The sequence below is a fragment of the Aythya fuligula genome, chromosome 2 (assembly GCF_009819795.1).
Source record: "Aythya fuligula isolate bAytFul2 chromosome 2, bAytFul2.pri, whole genome shotgun sequence".
Taxonomy (NCBI): domain Eukaryota; kingdom Metazoa; phylum Chordata; class Aves; order Anseriformes; family Anatidae; genus Aythya; species Aythya fuligula.
The window spans coordinates 65,698,756-65,719,494 of NC_045560.1; the positions used below are offsets into that span (position 1 = coordinate 65,698,756).

At 41.3% G+C, this 20,739-nt stretch overlaps 2 protein-coding genes across 7 annotated transcripts in view; one reads left to right on the forward strand and one right to left on the reverse strand.

Annotated features, from left to right (window-relative positions):
- The window catches only part of MYRIP (myosin VIIA and Rab interacting protein), a 225,104-nt gene extending 215,097 nt beyond the window's left edge, over positions 1-10,007 (forward strand). For all 6 annotated transcript variants that reach the window (XM_032181842.1, XM_032181846.1, XM_032181841.1 and 3 more), the window contains 6 exons: positions 535-729; positions 4,744-4,905; positions 6,614-6,718; positions 6,814-6,874; positions 7,705-7,823; positions 8,483-10,007. In XM_032181842.1, coding sequence (XP_032037733.1) covers positions 535-729; positions 4,744-4,905; positions 6,614-6,718; positions 6,814-6,874; positions 7,705-7,823; positions 8,483-8,515 — 675 coding nt within the window. In that variant the 3' untranslated portion in view covers positions 8,516-10,007. The remainder of the gene's footprint in view (positions 1-534; positions 730-4,743; positions 4,906-6,613; positions 6,719-6,813; positions 6,875-7,704; positions 7,824-8,482) is intronic.
- A 3,271-nt stretch (positions 10,008-13,278) lies between these two features.
- On the reverse strand, positions 13,279-15,256 carry LOC116486340 (prolactin-releasing peptide-like). The gene is made up of 2 exons (XM_032182496.1): positions 15,109-15,256; positions 13,279-13,457 (listed from the first exon to the last, which is right to left on the reverse strand). Exons 1-2 carry the CDS (start codon positions 15,254-15,256, stop codon positions 13,279-13,281), a joined length of 327 nt encoding a protein of 108 aa, XP_032038387.1.
- Between the last annotated feature and the right edge of the window lie 5,483 nt (positions 15,257-20,739).

Sequence of the window (20,739 nt, forward strand, 5' to 3'; positions counted from 1 at the left end):
TACATGCCTATATCTCAACCTTTCGTTTTTGAGGCCATCATATAATTCCTCAAAATCTTCTATGTAAACTGCTGTCCTCACGGGGCTTCTAAAAGTCTGAAGATTTATCTGCCTTGTACACAGCTGCAATGTGATAGCTCCTGTATGAAGACAGGTGATTTCACATCTGTTTGGCAGGACCCCAAAAAGATTAATGTGGTGAAAAAAACTGTCTAAAAGCTATTGCAAAGATACCTGTATCTAGCTCACTTGGGTTTTAAAGCTGGATATGTGTAGGTTCCTTTGACATAAGTTTTGGACCAGCCCTCTAGTAGAACTAACTAGTGTTGTGGAATAATTGTGTGTGTATGTTATTTTGTATGCTGTATCAGTGTGCATGTGTTGAAAAGGGAGGGAGAAAAAGTAGATTCCTCAGCAACTAGCCAACTGTAATACGTTAGCACTTTTAAAGCTACAGCTTTAAGCTAAGCCATGTTGCATAATACCTCTCTGTGCTAATTTAATGTTGTTTTCTCTGCTCTTGTAACAAAACAGAAGTACTCTGCTGTCTCGCTCTGCAACATATCTACAGAGGTCCTGAAAGTCATCAACGCCACGGAGGAACTGATTGCAGAATCCACCAGTCCCTGTGATTTCCCAGATGATTCTCAGGACAAGGGAAGAGGGACATTCCTACTGGGGACAGACCCCATCAGGCTTGATGAGCAGCTCACTACACTGGAAGAAAACGTAAGAATGTGAATCCATGTGTGTCTGCGCGTGTGTGTGTGTGTGTGAAACAATTGAAAAGAGAGAGTGCTCAGGTAGGTATCATCAGTGTGTGCTGAGAATGGATCCCATGTTATTAATTCAATACACAGAGAGAACAAAAGATCTTATTTCAAAGAGGTGCTCAGCTGCTTGATATTTTGCTGTGGTTTTGTTTTTTTGTTTTAATGTGTACTTTAAAATATTTGAAGGAGGAGAAGAGTTGTATGTGCTGAATTTTAGAACTTATTTCAGAACCCCTACCTTAAAAATTAATTTAAGCCCTCTGAATCCATGTGGCTGTGCTGGTGTGCCATGCCTTGCTGAAACCACGTCTCCAAGTCCTAGCACAGCCTGATTATTTTAAGGGCAGGTAGGGAAAGCATTTTCCAAATCACCTGGAGAAGAAATGGAGGACCTCTTCCTCCACCCATGATTTCCCAGTATAATGAGACGAGTACCCGGGGAGCCAGAGCTGCCCACTGTGCTATTAAAAACAGCAGGCTAGAGAAGCTAGGTTAAACATTTCTGTTCAGCCACATCTGAATCTTCTGTCCTTTTTCATGAGTACCTGTCATCTGCAGGGAAAAGTGTAATGCTGAATCAGAGAGGGAAGCCACTACTCATTGTAAATTTTCATGCATCCACTTAATGGAGTTGGTACACTTGTAACTTCTGATTTTCTTCTCTTCCCACATTGAACTGATTACATTTCTGTGATTTTTCTCTTTGTTAGGAACTTTTAAAAATCTACAAGAATCCAGGCTGTCCTATTATAACATCCTGATCAATTCAAGAAAATAGATCATGTTTGTCTTTAGTCCCTAGAAAATTTTCAAAGACAGAATCTTCTCTTAGGGGATAAAACCAGTTTCCTTCACAAAAACCCACTCCCACAACAGCCTGGATTCCTCAGAAAGAAAGCAATTTGCAGAGAGGTTCTACCACATTTTATTTTTTTCTGTGGAGAACTGTGTTGCAAATTATCTGATGTGCGTTTTTTCCGCACTTAAGCTCCAGCAATCCTTTGTGTCTTTGTGACTATTTGACGTCTATGGTGCTGTGACCCCTAGTTGTTCATTTGGGCCAAGCATTCCTCACTGGTCACTGATGCAGAGCATTTCTTTCTGTGGTGTTTCCCTGCTTGCAGCATATAGCTGATTTATCTTCTCTCAGTGGCCTGCATAATTCATAAGGCATCCAGTTGGATCAGCCTTGTTGTGTCCCCACACTATATCTTTCTCCACACAAATCCACACAGGATTTGAAGTACATGACAAAACTGCATGGTTTCATGATTTCATCACCACAGTCAATGTGTAAATTTAAAAAGCCTTTAGAAATCCAGGAATCCATATTTTTTCCCAATGCAGATTGGGGCATACCTGCATGCAGTGCATCTTCTTTGCAGCAACTTGTGAAAGAGAATCTGGGTGCACATGTAGACAGACACCTTACTGCGTTCATTCTTGTTCTCAGTGTTTTGTTGATTGTACATGCATCAGTGGGGAGAATGTAGGGGCCACCTGTCCCAGCACTAGGTCTGGTGGGTGTTAGTAGAAGCTATGCATACCTAAATGTTGGTAAAATAAGTCTCCTGAATCTGATTGTTAATGGGTGTAATTCAAAAGGGTGTAATTTCGTGGAGACCTGCAAGTACACCATTGCTGCTTGAACTGCAATGATTGTTCAGGTAAAGAGAATCTTAAGAAAAACCTTCTGTTTAAATCTAGATGGAAAATGTTCAGTTAAACCAAAATGTAACAAATATGGGGGTTCTTAAGTTACAAAAATATTGTTCACCTCTTGCCACATTTTTTATTGTTCTGTTTTATTTATTTATTTATTTTTGCTTGTGAAATATCCAAATTATTGTGAAGAGAATTTTGGCATAGCATTTAAATGCATCTTTCGTTCAACTTCCTAGAGGTTTCTGATCATAATGCTCTTCTTTCTTCTTTCTCTGACATTTAGATATGATAGAGAAATCAAAAAAGAACCTTCACTGATGTGAATGGAAAGAATAATTTAAACCCACAAAGTAGGAACGTTTCTATTTAAATCAGAATGTTAACTACCTGTGTCTCCAAGTACTTCAGCAAAGATGTTAAACCAAATGATTTATTTGTCCTAGGTACACTTTTCAAGAATTTCATGCTTGAAGTTATGTTGTCATCTAACAAGATGCAGTTCATACAAGACATAGTGAATTTGCTTCTTAGCAAAGTCATGTACAGGAACAAAATGTATATACCTTGTATATATATATATGCCCTGAAACCAGTAATACAAATAAGAAAAACAAAAAACACACAAAACCAACCAAACAAAAAACCTATTGCAAGCAATTAAACATCAATAAAGCAATAAAAATAATAGTAATTCTCTACCACTTTTGATCCATGAAGTTACAGCATGGCCAGAAATTATTTGAACACTTGTTACCAGTGGATTGCAGGGGCTAGGAATTATGGGCAGATATGATGACTTGAGTGGAAAACATATGAAGTGAAGGTATGTGCTCAAGGATCTAGTTCAGATCCTGTTTTCTTGCCCCTTGACCCATAAAGTCTGCCACAGAGTATTCATGGTAGTTTTGTAGCACTGCAGCCTTTATTGGTATTGGAGTAAGTGATGCTGCCAGTGGGGAAAATCAGAATGTAGATTTATTTCTACTGTCCTGTTACCAGCTTCATGGAAACAGTCTCTTGACAATCTTGTAAACAGGCAGAAGGTGCAGTATTTTCACATAAGTAGCAAAATTTTAAACACAGTTATCAAAAGATAATATTTGAAATTGGGCCCCTCACAAGAAGGACATTGAGGTGCTCGAGCATGTCCAGAGAAGGGCAGTGAAGCTGGTGAGAGGTCTGGAGAACAAGTCTTATGAGGAGTGGCTGAAGGATCTGGGGTTGTTCAGCCTGGAGAAGAGGAGGCTCAGTGGTGTTCAGCCTGGAGAAGAGGAGGCTCAGGGGCGACCTTATTGCTCTCTACAGGTACCTTAAAGAAGGCTGTAATGAAGTGGGGTTTGGTCTTTTCTCCCACATGCCTGGTAATAGGACAAGGGGGAATGGGCTAAAGTTGCACCAGGGGAGGTTTAGGTTGGATATTAGGAAGAAATTCTTTACTGAAAGGGTTGTTAGGCATTGGAATAGGCTGCCCAGGGAAGTGGTGGAGTCACCATCCCTGGAGGTCTTTAAAAGACGTTTAGATGTAGCACTTAGTGATATTGTTCAGTGGAGGACTTGTTAGTGTTAGGTCAGAGTGGACTCAGTGATCTTGGAGGTCTCTTCCAACCTAGATGATTCTGTGATTCTGTGTGAAAATTAGCATTTTCTATAAACTAGGGACCTTCATCCAGCTGTGTCTTAGATTTCTTTGTGAAATAAAAGAAACACATAAAACACAATTTATCATGAATTATTGCTGAGTAGCTGAATGTGAAATGAAACCTTCACCCACAGTGATCAGAGGTATTGCAGATGGGTTGAGATATTCTTTAATTTCAGAGAAGATCTCTAAATTATACAGTCTGTTATTCTTATGCGGCCCAAATAAGCCTATTGACCCTCCACAGATTCACTCCAAAGGGCCAGGAGATGTAAAGGATTTTGGCTGCTGTAGAATTGGGTGAGTGCAGGATGCGATGGAAAACTCCATTGTGCATACAATAAGCACAGGTATAGTGTAAGAAGTTTGTATCAATATGCTGATGAGCAGTTATTCTCACAGATTTTTTGATTGACCGGAGGCCTTGAGTGTGCTTGCACATAGTGTGACAGTCTTTAATTGCAGTATTTATGTTATGAAATTGAATACCAAAAAAAAAAGAAAAAAAAAGGTAACTTTTCAGCATTCTTTTTTTTTTTTTTAATTTTCTGGTGTATATGGAATAATTCTGTTTTGTGGTGAGGTGACATGGACAATGCAGTCTGCTCAAACCTCCATGCTCACAAAACAGAAATCACTGACAGCTCTCCCTCCTGGGCCCTGCAGGTGTATCTGACAGCTGTCACGGTGTATGGGCTGGAGGGGCAGCTGACCAGCCTGGAGGACGCGGCACGCAAGATCAACAGCATTACAGCAGAGTCAGAGCTGGCCGAGCTGGAGGATCAGGTGGCCACAGCAGCTGCCCAGGTTCATCACGCAGAGCTTCAGGTGAGGACGGCAGCTCCTCCCCACCTGCAGTTTCACACTGACTTCCCTTGTGCTTACCTTTTGTCTGTGCATGCTTAGTTGTAATATTCTTTTGTATCTCAGCAAACTCATGATCCAAGGATACACAGCTGCATCACAGGAGCTGAGCAAAGCATAACTGAGATGTGTCACTCAGTACAGCCAGATGTACTGCAATTGTTTCTTCCCCCAGCTAGTTTTCAGACAACAGCATGTTACTGTAGTACTAATACTGTACCTGTTCCTTGTTCCCAGGCAGCTTGCATGGTGTGCTCTGTTGTGTGCATGCCTGTTGTCTGACTGCAGATATGGTCTTAGGTAGTTCTTCTACTCAGCAGACTGTAGAGGCAAAAGAAGCCAGTGTCAGTACCAATCTACCAAAAAAGACCAAAGGCAGAACCCAGAACTTGCAAGTCTGCCTTGGGATTTAGCTGCTGAGCAGTACACATCCCAGCCAAAAGGCAGTTGCTCGTGTGTGCTGTGGTCTAGTTTCTCCCTAGTAGGCTCCAGAAAGTCTGGGGCTCTGAACAGAACTTCATGACCTGGTGCAGGAAGCTGAATGAGGTAAGGCTGTCAGACTGCAAGGGAATAATGACCTCCACATATGGCTAGCAGCAGTGGCTTACTGACCAGTCTGTACCACATGATGCACTCTGACATGCCTGTGCCAGGCATTAACAGGGATGTACCTGTTTATTTTTTCAGTGACAGCATATTCAAACTAGGATTGAGCAAAGATCTGAAAGTCTGACACCTTCCTGATGTCAGAAGTGCATTGATGAAATAGATGGCAACCTGGCAGCAGCATCTTGTTGGCCTTGGTCACTAATTTACATTACATATATTAATGGAGATGAGAAATGAGGAGGGGAGAGACCTGACCTATGAGAGTAGGGTGACAAAGAAGGTAACATGCAACTGATACATCTGCAGCGTGACCAGCTTCAGGTGTCGTCGTGAATCAGGAGTCTGATTATATGTGCAGCTGAAGTCTGACTTCTCTGACACTTCTTTCCCTTTTGGTGACACTTCTATCTGCTAGTCTCTGCCTCAGTATAGCTTCTCCCCAGCTGTTTGTTTCCTTGGCCTTTTGTTTTTTCTAGCAACTTGTTTTTCTTTGAGTGTTTTTACACAGTGTGTACTTGCATGTCTGTGTTTGTTTGACGTACATGTACATTCAAATTATAACAAATATTCAAGATCAAACATTTGGATTTTGAGACAGAGGATGTACCTTGTTTGTGCATGAAATTAATTTTGAATTAGGAAATGTGTTCCACAAAGTAATTGCTTAAATGTAGCCTTTGAAAAACACATGCTTGAATGAACATCGAATTACATAGCTAGTAGTTACTGGGAGATGGCAGGCAGGGGGTTCTCTGCTTTCTTTGTTTCCTCACAAGGAACAAAATGCCTCTTCATTGGAGTCATATGGTAGGTTGGAATGTTCTTGTACTTCATCTTTACTAACGAATTAACCCCTCTTTGACATTAGGACTAAAGAATAGAGAGCAAAGGAGAGCAAAGTGTCAGAATTGATGAAGGAATCAGCTATCTGTTTATGTTTTTTTAATTAAAGAAGATTTGAGTGGGGGGAAGGATATGTTTTAGTAGTGGCATCCATAGTAATTTTAAAACTTCTTTTTCCCCCTCCCCATCTGTCTGTCTCTGTCTCTTATTTTCTTTGAAGATTTCAGATATTGAGAGCAGAATATCAGCTCTCACTGTTGCAGGCTTGAATGTGGCTCCATGTGTTCGCCTGACAAGGAAACGGGATCAAAAGCAAACAAACCAGGTGCCAGAACATTATGTAGTATTCAAAAATACATTGGGGAAATCTTGCCTCTTTTTCTGTAATGGAGTTGAGTAATGCATATGTGTTGTTTACAGATGCATACAATAGACACATCAAGACAGCAGAGGAGGAAACTTCCGGCTCCACCAATAAAAGGTGCACTTGTTACATATGATAAATTTATAGTCTCTCTTCATAAGTTTCAATGCAATGTACAGTTCAACAGAGTAAGGGAATGATGAAGTTATAAAATGAACAGATGTGTCTAGCTTCCTCATTTCCCATTGCATTTGCAAAAACAAAACATACATTTGGCACGTAAAACATCACCACTTCCTATTTTAGTGGAAAATGTGACAGTGGCAAATTAACAGAAACAGAACAGAAGGTTGGGAAAAGCAAATGAGGATTGCTAAATGCTTGTCCTGTAAAAGTTAGGCCACTGCTGAGGTGTGGCCAGGTTTAGGCTGCAAGGGCCAAGCAGTCACAGTGCTAACTATGACTAGGCACTTGCCACTCTCCACAGCCCACAGCTGCTTTCTTAAAGACTATGCCTACTGAATTCAGTCCATGTTATCTGGCTCAGTAATGTTGCTGGTATGTTAGGGTATGGCATGAGTTGTGAGTTGTTTGTGTGTGTGTGTGTTTTGTTTTTTTTTAAATACAGTTTTCCTTTTCCTTTTCCTTTTCATTTTCTTTTTCTTTTTCTTTTTTCTTTTCTAAACCTTCAGTGCATTATCTGTGACAATTCTGGAGCCTGCTTCACCTTGTTTTACTCTTGTGTAATTCTAAAGATTGACACGACCTCAAACTTTAGTAAACTTCAAGGTGCACAGCCTGCTGTTTTTCATTTAACTTAAAATGAGCTTGTCTTACATGTCTGAGGGGAAGTTTTTTCTCTCCAGAAGCTGTGACTTTTCAAGAATATTATTACATTCGCTTCAATCTGTTAGGTGAAAAATCTCGTTTTTTTGTATTTTTTGCAGGTGAAAAAAAAGATGGTTCTCCAATTACCACTGTCAGAACATTTAATAGAAACTTCATGCTTCAAGGATCTCTAACGCAAAGGACTAAAGAGAGGAAAAGCACTGCCAAGGACTTAATGGTAAAATCATAATAAATGTTTTCAAAAATGCTGTTAAAAGCAGTAAGTAGAAATATAGAGGTATCAGCGTATGCAGATATGTTTCAGCATCTTCACAAAATTTCTCTTAGTAGGTGGAGGAAAAAGAATAGAGACTGTTGAGGTAACTTTGAACAAATGTATCCAGTGTCCTGGCAGCTGTCTGACTATAGCAGCATGTAGCAGCTGTGTGTTCCAGAATGTTAGCCTGTAGTAATGTATCACAGCTGCCAGGTCTACAGGCATGTGCTATCCTTATTTAAAACTAAGAAATAAATGAGTGGACCTGCAGTTCAGACCCTCCCAGTACCAATTTCACAGCATAATTCTGCAGGTGAGATTCACCTCGAATCTTAGTGATTGTTGAGAAAAGTTTAAAGCTAGCATAAGTGAAATTTAAGGAGGAGACAGGCTACAGGTTGACCCAGAAGGATTTGAACAAGTAGGTTTCACTGTACAGCTGTCAATCACTTCTTCTAGAGCAGATGTAGACGCATAAGAAGAAAAGATGACTAAGTGGTGTACCACTAGATATGTGTAAAACATGCAGGGAGGTGAGAAAGGGAAGGATCTGGCTCCCTTCAGCAACCTTGTTTTGTGTTTGACTCATGTTTCTTTCTTTCCTGTCCTCTCTGTTTTAGGAACCTGCTATAGGATCTGCTGTGATGTACTAAACTTACACTTCTCTACTGCCAATAACACACTGCCTAAGGCTGTACACTAGAGTGCCTTTACTTAACAGCCATTGTGTAAGTCCAGCTGAAAATGGATCCTCAAGAACCCACAATGCCTCAGTTATAGGGCTTCGTTCGGATACCTCACTGAGAAAGCTGTCCAAGTCTTCAGCATTGTGGTCTGCTAAAGGAAACTCTGCCTTAAAGTTCTCACAAGACTCTAGAAAGGATGCTGAGTTTCAAAAGCAAGGCTCACATTTAAGATGCACTTTTTCTCCCCATTGATTGTACTAAAGTATGTCGTCTTTAAATTACAGTATGTTTTTGTACTCTCAATCATAATTATAGGCCAATATTTCATTCAAAAAGAATGAACAAAGCAGACCTGTGATCCACATTTTCTGGCCTCTTGATGTTCATGTAGGCATCTGTCTTGTCGAGCAATAAGAACAACTCTGTGCAGTGTGTGCTGCTTTTCAGCTACTTGGTGGGAATGGAGAATCTGTGTACCTAGCTCTACTCTCCAGGAGCCGGTGGAAGTTTTGACAAGGTTGGTAGGAGGAGATGTGATATGCAAAGACTTCTCTGTTCCCTGAAAATAATTTGGCAGAGTTAATGTTCTAGCTCCAGAGCTAGGTATTTTACAGTTGGTGGCAGGGGGGAATGTGGATGTCATGCTGAGCCATGAATTGTTTGTAAGCAGCACATGTGGACCAGATGTCTGTTGAGTTACAATCCCAGCATCTGGATGCATCTGAACACTGTTGTGACACCTTTGTCTCATTCTTCTTGGTATCATTGTCCCTTGATGGCATCTAACCATGTTGGTAGTTGAGAATAAATTCTGACCAAATCTTTAAGATTGGGAAAAGAAAGTAAAAGCATTGTGGATGAGATCTCTGCTGACTGGCCTGATGGCTGCAGGGTGGCTGCAAACTATAAGAGATTCCTTTGGCTGCTTCCTTTCTGAGGAGGGGACAAATGTAGCCTAGAAGTCTTTTCCTTTACTAGTCTGTAGCCATCGTAGAGTAGCTGGGGCTTGTCACTGGTGCCATGTGCACCCCACTACCACTGGACCACTCTGAATCAGATTGTGAACAGTGAAATTTCTTCTTTCATTTCCGGAGACCCTCAAAAGGGGAGCCAAACCCTGGAAGGCCCTTTGATCAAATGCCAGGAGCAAAGATGCCATTTACAGAGTGTTCCTCTGACCCTTTTGGGGGAGGGCCTTGCCAATTTGTGGTACCTTTTGCTCTGGGGAATACAAAGGAGGTAGTTTGAGGAGGTGATTTTGATATTCTACATCAAACGCAGTGCGAGTACCCAAATACATTCTGGACTGATGTGAAATCATGCTGTGAAGGAGGGCACGAGCTGGTAAGTTCCCTGTCAGCACTAAGGAGTCTTGGGCCAGAGAACAACTCCCTTCTGTGAGATGTTTTATCTTTTGCTGGTACTAGATAGGGGGCTCTGAGATTGCACCTGGGTGACTTCATGGCTTTTTTTTTTTTTTTTTAATTGCTGTTAAAGCATACAGAGAGCTCAAGACAGGAAACACTGGAAAAAAAAAATGAGACAGGTCTCAGTTTGTTCCATTTTTCAGTCCACTCAGAAGACAGTAATCTGATTTTCAGAGCTGGCAATGAGCTTTCTCAAGAGCAGCGGGTACCAGGAGAGGAGGAGAGCTGCTTCTTTCCCCAGGTTCGCAGCTAGCAGAGCACCCACGTTACTTGCCAACAGGCAGGAACATGGTCCCCTGGGACCCTGGGACATGACATGCTAGTGCTTGGGCAAGTATGAGCAAAACTCGGCAAATCTCCTGACTACACTGGGGCTTGGGGGTCAGGTGGGGTTGGTAAAGGATAGCAGGATGGTATGGTTGGGAAAACAGTTCCAGTTACAAATCCGTCACCTATATTTGAAGCCAAGTTTGTCAGTATGCTGATGTCCAGCTGTATGTAAGGAACTGTCAGAAAATATACAGCCATCTTCTCACCTAGAAGACACAAGTCTCACTCTATCTCTTTGATGAATTTCCATCTGCCGAAGGTCTGACTCGATATGTTCTGGGTGAAATTATGCCTTCTCTTACTCTCACACAATACTACTTCTCTGGAACTGGTTTGCACAGATGTGAGGGCAGAATTTGGCCCGCTCTGTTTAATATATAAATATATATATATATATATATATAAGATAGATTTTATTTATTTATACAATCCAGTAAAGGAGATTAAACAGAGTAGGATGCTTAGGAATTTTCTTTTATTCAGTCTCCTCCTCCTCCCTTGACTGTTCTTGTGTATGTACACAATACATTCCCAGGTTCTGGTTTATGCAGGTATGCGTGTTATGAAATGTCATTAATGGTGGTTGGTCTACATATTCATCTAATAATAATAACTAATGTTGTGTATGTAATATCAATGCAGAAATTACTAATTTTAATAGAATAACTCTTTGGCTTTTGTTCTGTTAGTGTGATTTAAATAAGCCAACAAAGTTTGGAATAGGTTGTTTTCCTTAAGAGGCATGAAAAGCAACTATTATCATGTTACAATGTTAAAATATTCAGTCTTCTTTGACAGAAAAATGTGTACTGTGTAGGCATTGCAAAAAGAAAACAGAAAAAAGAAAAAAAATCCTACCTGCTATAAGGCATTTGAATTTTTACAAACATTTATTGTGCCAAATATGTGCAAAGATATAATTTACTGTTTAAAAAATCATAAAAACATATAGCACACAAAGAATTATTTTGTCATCAAGTGATTTCAATCTTTAGTGTTAATATTTATATTTAGATTAATTTTTATAAATGAAAATATTTTAATGGGTAAAATGAAGACTATATGATCTATTTGATTAAGTCTGAGTGAATATTAAGTTTGCCTTGTTGTTGTTATCAGCATACTCACCAAGAATTATTGTTAAGAAAATTATAAAAGAGTAAAAGCAATTTATGAAAAGAATGCCTTTTTCAAGGACTTAATTCATAAAGAAAACACAGACGTTCTCCTCTGTGGTGTGGATTTATGTGCCCTTTTGGTCAAGAAACATGCTGACTATGCTGCTGCACACAGCTCTTCAGGTAGTGCCACATCACAAACCACCCATTCTCTGTTAAACATGGGAGATGGGCAACTCCAGAGGCACCTGGTTCAGTTGAGAGGAGGAATATGCATTAACACACTTGGTTCAGGTTGTTTTTGACTGGGTTGGGGCAAGAGGGATCCTGCTAAGAATATTTGATGGTGTCTTCTCCAAACCGTCATGCCTGTGGGGTGAAATACAATCTCAAGCAAGCAGAAATTCTGTAACTCACTGGGATTGCTACCAAAGGATAAACTGAGCAACAGCCCTGCCAATAATCTTAGTCTGGTATTTTCAGAGCCTCATAAGACAAGTGATAATGTATATATTTTTATCAGCTTAATTTCTACGCCATGAGGGTGTTCATTTAAACTAATGTTTTTTAAGTAAGTAACACTTTGGGTAAGCAGATATATTGTATTATAAATAGTAATAACTACCTTATTATATAAAAATCCACTCCTTGTTGACAGACCACTCACAAACAGAAAAAAAAAGGGGTTGAATTATCTGTTATAATTAATTCAACCACTAGCAAATTTTAGTAGTAGTTGTAGCAAAGCACAACTAGAAATGCAAGTTCATTCTAATTTGCATTATGATTCATGGCCTGGATTTAACCATCATTCATTAGCTAAATTGTAAGCTATCTTTTTGGATATAAGCCATAGATTAAACTGCATTTGAATATTCTTGCTGGTAGTAGTAATCAATCAAGACTAAACATATTGCAAATAACACTTCTTATAAAATGAGTATAACAAAGTTAATTACTGTGGCAAATACGACAGTTAAGCCACAACCCAAGGCTTACTGATGTGGACTAATGTGGTAGTTTGTACATTGCTTGTGATCCTCAACGAGTGGCTTCAGCTTGATCAGATAGTGTACTTAAAAACAGCAACGTTGTTTTAAAGGGCATCAGATAGTTTAGGCCCTTAACCATTTTGGATAATGATACACAATTACATGCAGTAAGCACAAAATGACTCTGAAGAGTTTAATTAGCCAATTTTTTTCCTCATTTTCTGACATTCAGCAGGGCGAAAATACTTATCTCTGACAGAAGCTCCTTTTTATTCATTAACATATCTCTCCAGAAGCATGGGAAGAATCATAAAAGGCCAATGGGTTGCTTAGGGCTGCATTCCTGGAAGTGGATGTTAACAATCTCTATAACATCTACGTACAGAGCACCAGCTTTTCATGCCATTAATGAAGGTACATTAAAAATTAGTGAGAGTCTTTTTTCTTTCTTCCAACTATTGTTTTTTATTTTTACATACCAATAGCCATTGACTGTGAAATGTGACAGGAAGGTTTCATGATATGTTTAACGCTGCAGAGTTTAAATCCCAACACAGAAGCTGTTTGTTTTTTGGTTAAACCTAATGTTACAGTGCTTAGCATCATTACAGCTCAGGAAAGGGACTGGTGAGGATGTAAGAGGGAAGAAGCCCTTTTAAAAGCTATGTTTGCATTCAGTGCTAGTGTCAACACATTGTCTTTTACCTGCACCCCAAATGTGTTTCTTTTTGAAGGAATTTGCACAAGAAGCAGAAAGAGGAAAAGCATGGGATTGCTAGACAAAAGCAGAACTAGAGGTCTGATGTGCAGGGGAGGGGCAATTCAGAGAGCAGAAGTTAGGCCACCACCTCAGGACACGGACATCACCAGTCACTGTCCTCTGCATCCAACACTTTTTGTTCCCACAAGGTGTTCAAGATGAAATCCAGGTGCCTGTTCATGGGCCTCAAGCTGCCACGGCTGCTTCTCAGCTGCCTCTTCCCAAACCGACCGATGGGGCGAACACCACGACCCACATACCAAAAAGGATCAATCTGGGGACCTGGAATTCAAAGCACTGGGGTGAAGCATCTACTACTGTATGTAAAGGCAGCACTTCCTGAACACCTCAAGGGTGTTAAACAGTTTATTAGTAGCCCAGGAGAAAAGCCAAGGGGAAAGGCTGCAGCCAGACACAACTTTCTGGTGCCTGTGAGGGTCACTTGCCAAATGTTGAACCTCAAGAAAGAGCATTCAGATGCAAAAATAATTTTCATCTGTCTGGTCTGCATGACCTGCAATTCTGGAAGAGGTTACAAAGCAGCCTACATCCAGGAACACCAGAGCAGTTCCCTGGTCTGCCACTTTTAAACTGTCCCCTCTAAGGTGCCCAAAATCCTGAAGGTCCTACTTTGCAGCATCCATTTCTGCTCTATGTACCATCTCTAAAGACTAACAACTCCATTGGATTGCAAGGAGGGTTCCTGTGCTAGAGGTACACATACAAACCTAATTCTCCTTCAATTGTTTTCATGGATGACTTTTTTTCCTTTTAATGCATACGAAATATACTCATACTTGGTTTATTTTACAGCCTGGTGTAATTCTACAGCAGGTGTGGAAAGGGTATAGCTGTATTAGAAGACTAAGATATAGTGGCAGGAAAAATATGCAAAGGTGAAGCTTCCCCAAGGAAAGCCAAATCATTCCAAAGCCAATGGGATGTCAGGAATAGGAAATAGATCCCAATTTAAGTGCATCATACAGTATCCAAGTCACACGAAAGTCTCAAGCAAGGCAGCAGTATTTTCACCTGGGCATATCCCTGCTTTAACACGGAAAACAAAACAAAACAAAAAATCCACTTCAGTTGTAAATTTCTCCATACACCCTGTAAACGTTTCAGCACAGTGTTTAACATCCCACTGCCCACCAAAACCTAAGCCATTTCATATTTTTCACTCAAGTACCTAAACCAAGGCTCCCCACATCTCTAATTGTCTTTGAAAGGGGAAAGATGTGCCACTGAGAACCCACGTGCCTTACTCCCCACACCCAACTCTCTCCCACTCCATGTTCAATCATCACCCATTGCTCCTTGGAGGGAAGGTGAGATATCATGATCCAGATTCTCTCAAAAATACTTTGTATTGTGTGTTAACATTTCCTTAGGACATACAAAATTATCCTCCATCTGGGCAAGTGCCGTTCTTCACAGTATATCTCAATGAGTACTTGTATTTTGACTTTCAGACAACTTGTAATTCCAGACAGACATGAAGATCCCTGTAAAGCAAATTTAAGCTAATGGCACATGCTGCTTTGTTACTTCTTAGAAGTAGCCATGACCTGCCACAGATCTGCAGAACATAGCTGAAAATTAGATGCTTAAATAGTCTTAAATAGTCTTAAATGTGTACTGCTTTGCATTTTCTTTGTCAGTCTTTTGTAAATTGGTGTCTCCTACGGTATTTATAAAAAATTGCAGTATTTTCCTTGGCAAATTAAGTGTCATGAGGTGGAGATTAAGTTAATGTAAATTGAAGAACAGGATTCCACACCACCCTTTATCCATCCATCATCATGGAAACACCCATGTGGATTTGCTGCTGATCTTTGCCTGACAGTGTGACCCTGATCCCTTGATGCAACAGAGGCCACGAGGTCATCATATAGGGGTCCATCACATTACGTCAGGTGAGACTCATACTTACTTCTGTTGTCTATCTGATGTTTAAATGGCCTGCTGTGTCCTGAAGCAAAGCTGAGAGATACCAAGAGCACCAGCATGTAGACAGCGACCAACTTTAAGTGCTTTGGTGACCACTGGGTGCGTGGTGTCCACGAGATCAGATGCCACATGGTGGAGTGGTGGTAGGAAGGCTGTGAAGAGAAAAATGGGCATAGGGAACACAATGAGTTAAAGCCCTCAAGGTGAAGGAAGGTGTTAATTGTAACAGTGTGTTCCTATCAGAGCCATTTCATGACTTAAGTCCTCTGAAACCCAGACACTGGGAATGTCCTGGGTATTTCTGTTTAAAGGCAAAGACCGTACAGTGAAACATCTATTGAGGTAAGTTTTGCAACTTGAGCTTTTCCCCCATCATCCATAAAAACCTACGGCACAGCTTTACATGACACTTGAATCCTGGCCCTAAGGTTGCTGTTTGCTGACTTTCTGTGTGCCCCTCTGTACAGCCATGGGCATTGGCCATCAGAGTGTGTTTTAGCCATTATCTCTATCATCCTTTCCACAGTTGGAAATACATTTAACATTTGCAATTTACACAATCTCTTTAAAACTAAGTGCATTAGAAAGAAAGATTTACTGAAAATGAATGTTTCTCTCCTGTCAGCTCATCCTTTCACAGACAGCATGCAAAAGTATGATTTCCCGTTATGATTTCCACTGTTAGATGTCCCAGTCCTGTTAATGCATCCAGATACAACCAGATGAGAAATCCCCAAGAGAGGACTGTGTCTAGTCAAGCAAACAGCATCCAGGAAGTAAAGGATCCTGGGCTCTGGTTATCACCACATCCTGTCTATGTGACATTTTGGGCAAGCTACATCCCAGCTGTAATGCTAGGAGTCTACCTTGTAATGTAGAAAATCTGGCCATATTTTACAGTCTGGAGCCTCTGCATACAGAAGTCAGTAGAAGCCCTGCTTGCTTAAGTATTAGCTTAAGAGTAGATATACAGGCAAAGAGCTACAGGAAGTACTTTTGACTATACCCACACAGAAGCTGCACCCTGTGTAAGATCGGGATTTTTCCCCCGTTGTTGCCTGACCATTGTAATGCTAAAATTTTAGCTCTCTTTCAGTGTGGGCATAGCAGGAATGAGAATCTTTCGATGGAAGATGCTCCCAAGAACACAGCAATAGCAACTAAAGAGCACATGAAAAATCTGTCTATATCTTTCATTAAAATGCAGTCTAAAAGCTCTTTAAGCCCTAGTATTCAGTGAAGGTGGGTTTTTTTTTGGTTGGTTGATTGGTTGTGTTGTTTTTTTTTTCCTTCCCCACACTGGCAGTTACTTAGTAGGCAGCTAGGTGGAAAGTGATTTCAACTAGTAATTTTAACTGAACTGTAAATTATTTTTTTTTTTTATTTAATATCTCAAAGCAATCGGTACTAAATGGTCTTAGCGTGTAAAACCACATGGGATGCATTCTGGCTTCAGTTTCAGTTTTCTCTTTTTGCTCCATGTTTAGCAATGCTTTAAACTCAGTGAGACAAAATTAAGATTTTGAGGAATTTCACCTGTGTCCTTAGATGGCTGTAGACAGGATTTCCAGATTACTTGCTGTATGGTTTTGTCTAGCTTTTCTGGGAACTGAGTGATTGAATGGAAGACCTGATGTTGAGCTCACTGGTAATAAAAGACAAAAATTTCCTAAGCAATGCTGTGTCTCAGTCTCCGTCAGGGGGTCCTGTGCCTAAATCAGTCATTCAGGCCACTTACTAGAGTGCTGTTGTTTATCAAACTTTTTGTTCAGCTCCTTGACCTGGCTGGGGTTTCAATGAAGCACATAGTGCTCACTGCTCTTCACTAAGTAACGTGTCATGCCATAATCAGGGGACTCGGTACCTCTTATCCTCCGTATTTTTCCTCTTCCTAATTGTTCTACCCCTGCTTGTATGGGGAGAAACATAGGCACAGATGCTGCCACAAACTTGACCCCAAATGATGCTGAGCATCTCCAACTCCAGCTCCACCCTGTCAGTAGGCATGAAGGAGAAGTACAAAACTCTGGTTACCTGTTCACAGGCCTTTGCATTGCCCCTGAGAAGCAACAGGGCTGGGAGATGGTCTCTGATCTCCTCAGATCCAGACCTGCCTGAGCCCACAGCTCACCAGCTTTCGTCTAAAGGGAAAATTGGAAAACTAAGACCTTGTGTAGTCTTTTTGCCTGTTCTCCCTTTCCAACCATTAAATAATCACCAAAAAAAGTTTTAAAAATTTACCAGTTTCAACAAAACTTGACACAATGAAAAGGTTAAGGAACAATTTTGTTCATGGAGTGCAGCATGAAGTTAGTACCACTGCCAACTCAGTCAGCTTGCTGGTTCTGCTTGGTCCCTGTTCAGAAAGAGCCTTTAAACTTTGGCTGAGCAATAACTGTGACAGCAGTCCAGTAACTTCAATCAACATCAGAGAAAGTTACAGCTTGTTTAAGTAACCAGCAAAGTTACAGTGAAACAACTCATTTGTATTTCCAGCTAAGCCATTAAGGAAGTCATTGCATCTAGGTCCTGTTTGTCAGCTCTGACCATGCTATTCCCAGCTGAAGATATCAAAGAAATGTTGCTTTCCAGCAGCCTTGGAGTACAGCAAGTATCTCCAGCACCTCTGGCCCTGTCAGCATCATAACTTGCTGTGGATATGCCCCACACAGGCAGTGGGAGGCAGCCTGGCCCTCCCTCTGAGCACACTGGCTCAAAGCACGCTGAACTTGAGTTGTACTACAGGTCCATCTGGTCTAAACCTACAGTGGATATCCTCAGAAGACAAGGTGCTATTAACTCTGTAAACCCTAAAATAGCATCTTACTCAAGACCAGCAACTGTGTTACACTTTTCCTGTGCAAAGCCAACTGGTCTTCAGGTTTGAAAGCAGTGTTGGAAACCTCCACAAGAGCTCAAACCTAGGGTGACTCCAGGCCTGGGATCAGGCTCACATCACCACTGTGCTGCAGGCTCCAGCCTGTGCTCTCCCTGCAGAGGCACAAAATTGCCCACAGGTTTCCTCGGCACTGCCTCCTTCACTGCCAAAACTGGGGAAAAGTGCATGGGACTGAGCACAGAGCACAGCTATGTACATTAATGTAGAGAAGCAAAAGCAAAAAATAAAATAAAACAAGGAAATCCAGCAGGAAAGAGCTAGGACAAGTGCCAAAGCAGCTAGCTGTCACTCACCTGTTTGCACCAAGGCAGTTCCTCAGGTAGCCGCTGCTCTGAGCAGAAGCAGGGTGGCTGCTGGGGGCTCATGGCTTTTATAGTGCAGAGAAGTGGGCTTGAAGGCGGGGGGAGTCAAGAGGTGGGCCAGGAGGACGTCAGCAGTGCTAGTGAGAAAAAATTAAATTCACAAAGGGAGGGGAAGAGAAGTGAGGCTCCCTTAGAAAACTATTGATCAGGGCAGGGAGCAAGAGCTGAGGGCGGCACCACAGGGAGGCGGGGGCCTGGAAGGACACCTCGCTGAGGCCCCCCAGCACACCAAGATGAGAGCGGAGGGCAGGGGGCCACAGGCAGGCTGGGGCAGTGCTGGCTGCCACACTCAGCACAGGGCAGAACCTGTCTCCCTGCCCATGCTTCTCTGGCTGCTGTCCCACCTCCCCTTTTTGTGTGAGTCCTCAGCTCTCATCCTGACCCGCAGCTGGGGCCAGCTCACCCCTGTGCACATGTGAGGCCCTTCAGCAACAAAGCACCCAAGCAACTGATCCACCCAAGCAACTGATCAAACACCATCAGGCTCAGCTTTGTGTCCAAGCACATGCTTACAAGAGTTGTGGCAAAGTTTCAACGGCATGAGGCTAATATCGCAAGCCATACTGCATTTCTACTCTTAGTTCTCGCTGTTACAGATCCCGCAGCTTTAACAGCTATGACTGTATTTACTGTGAGGTTTTGTAGAAGAGCAGCATTCACCCTGGCAGGTATTTCACTCCTCTGTTGCAACTCTGTGGAGAGGCTAAAATGTGAACGGCCATGGGGCTGTCTGGAGACCGCGGGCTCTGTTGCAGATTCAGGGTCATGCTCAGCTCCTAATGAGAATGAACACCTGAAGAAACAGTTTGTAAAGCTGTGCTTAAAAGACTTGGCCCTGAGACATGACTCAGTCCATAAACTGAGACCAAGTAGGAGATGCTGCAATGCCAACAGAACAAAGTGGGAGTTCAATAGCAGATCTGTCATTTAGTTTTCCTACAAAGACACCTCCAGCTGAGGAAACCTCAAAGTATAAATGACACTTTTTAACTGCAACCACCTCCCAAAAGAAATGAGTGATTTTTTATTTTTTATTCATTTGTGGGGCAAGGAGAATGTAATCTGTGAGCTACTTGTACAAGGAAGCATGACTGAAATTCTGTTTTGCCCTGATCTTACTCAGTATCAAGGCATCAAGGTGACCCCACCACCACCATCCAGGGGAGGGGGTGATCACTAATATAGGAGTTAAAATAAATTTCTCCCTTACGTGTAGTAGTTTTCTCTACAGCCCTGTGTATGAATACACACAGTAAAGAAGCTTAAGAAATACTCTTTTCTCCAAATTCTACTTAGTAACAGCTAAAAGAAGTGTCTCCCTTATCCAAGTTTTCAAGAGTTTACTCAGACTACTTAGGATCACAATAGCAACATATGAAGAGCACTTCAAGTCCATGACAGCACAAGAGGTCTTTCTACAGCTAACACAATCAATATACATTCTTTCTTCAGCAACCTCCTTTTAGCATGTTCCCTTTGAACCTTGCAAACACTCGCTACTTAAAAAAATCAATCTGCATCCAAGAACCAGTCCATAGCCATGCCTCCATTGTGCTAATTTTGTGTGCATGCATGGAGGGGCTATATTCTTAAGTAAAAACCTTCATTGTTTTGCATCGTAGCTCTTTTCCCTTATGACTCTACATGTTTATTTGGACCAGAAAATGTAGGTATCCTTTCTTGATCTCTCGTGGGCAATTGCTGGAGTGAGTTTTTTCTCTTCAGGATGTGTAGCATCTGTTCTTGTTTTGCTAAGTGATTATATCATCTTAAAACAGAAGTAAAAGGCAAACTCATCCCTTTTACTCTTTCTAGTCTTGCTACCATTGTGACATGAGACTTTCAATAGCACTAATAATCTTTACTGGTTGATGCCTACATGACCATGTAAAATAAAATCTTCATGTAAATAAGATATGCTTATTGGTAAATGATGCCTGAAAAATAATATGCCATACAAAGAAAAATCATTATTAGAAGAGCCAGCATTTAAAATGCTCTAATATGCCCAGCTGCTTTCACTCAGGCCCAAGGTTCATCTGCTGCAGTATCTGGCTTTTGATGGTGGCCCACAGAGAACATCTAGGGAAGACTCTGCAAACAAGGCAGTATATTTTGATGTTCCCCACAAGAACACGCTCCCAGGCCACAGAGATTTGTGATTCAGAGACTTCCTAAACCTAATATGTTTTTGTAGCAGGTAGCCCTTAATGGATTACTTTATCTTTCAGAGTTGCCTCTTGAAGCCATGTTAATTCTCAGTATCCACATCATGTGCCAGGGATTTCACAGCTCTCTCCCTGCTACAAGAAGGATCAAATCCATGCATCTATTCTGGATGCACCGCTTGCCA

Coding starts and splice junctions, on each gene's coding strand:
- LOC116486340 (XM_032182496.1), bottom strand. CDS start 15,256: ATGTGGCATCTGATCTCGTGGACACCACGCACCCAGTGGTCACCAAAG. Junction 13,458..15,108: donor ACATCAGATAGACAACAGAA/GTAAGTATGAGT, acceptor TTTGAATTCCAG/GTCCCCAGATTGATCCTTTT.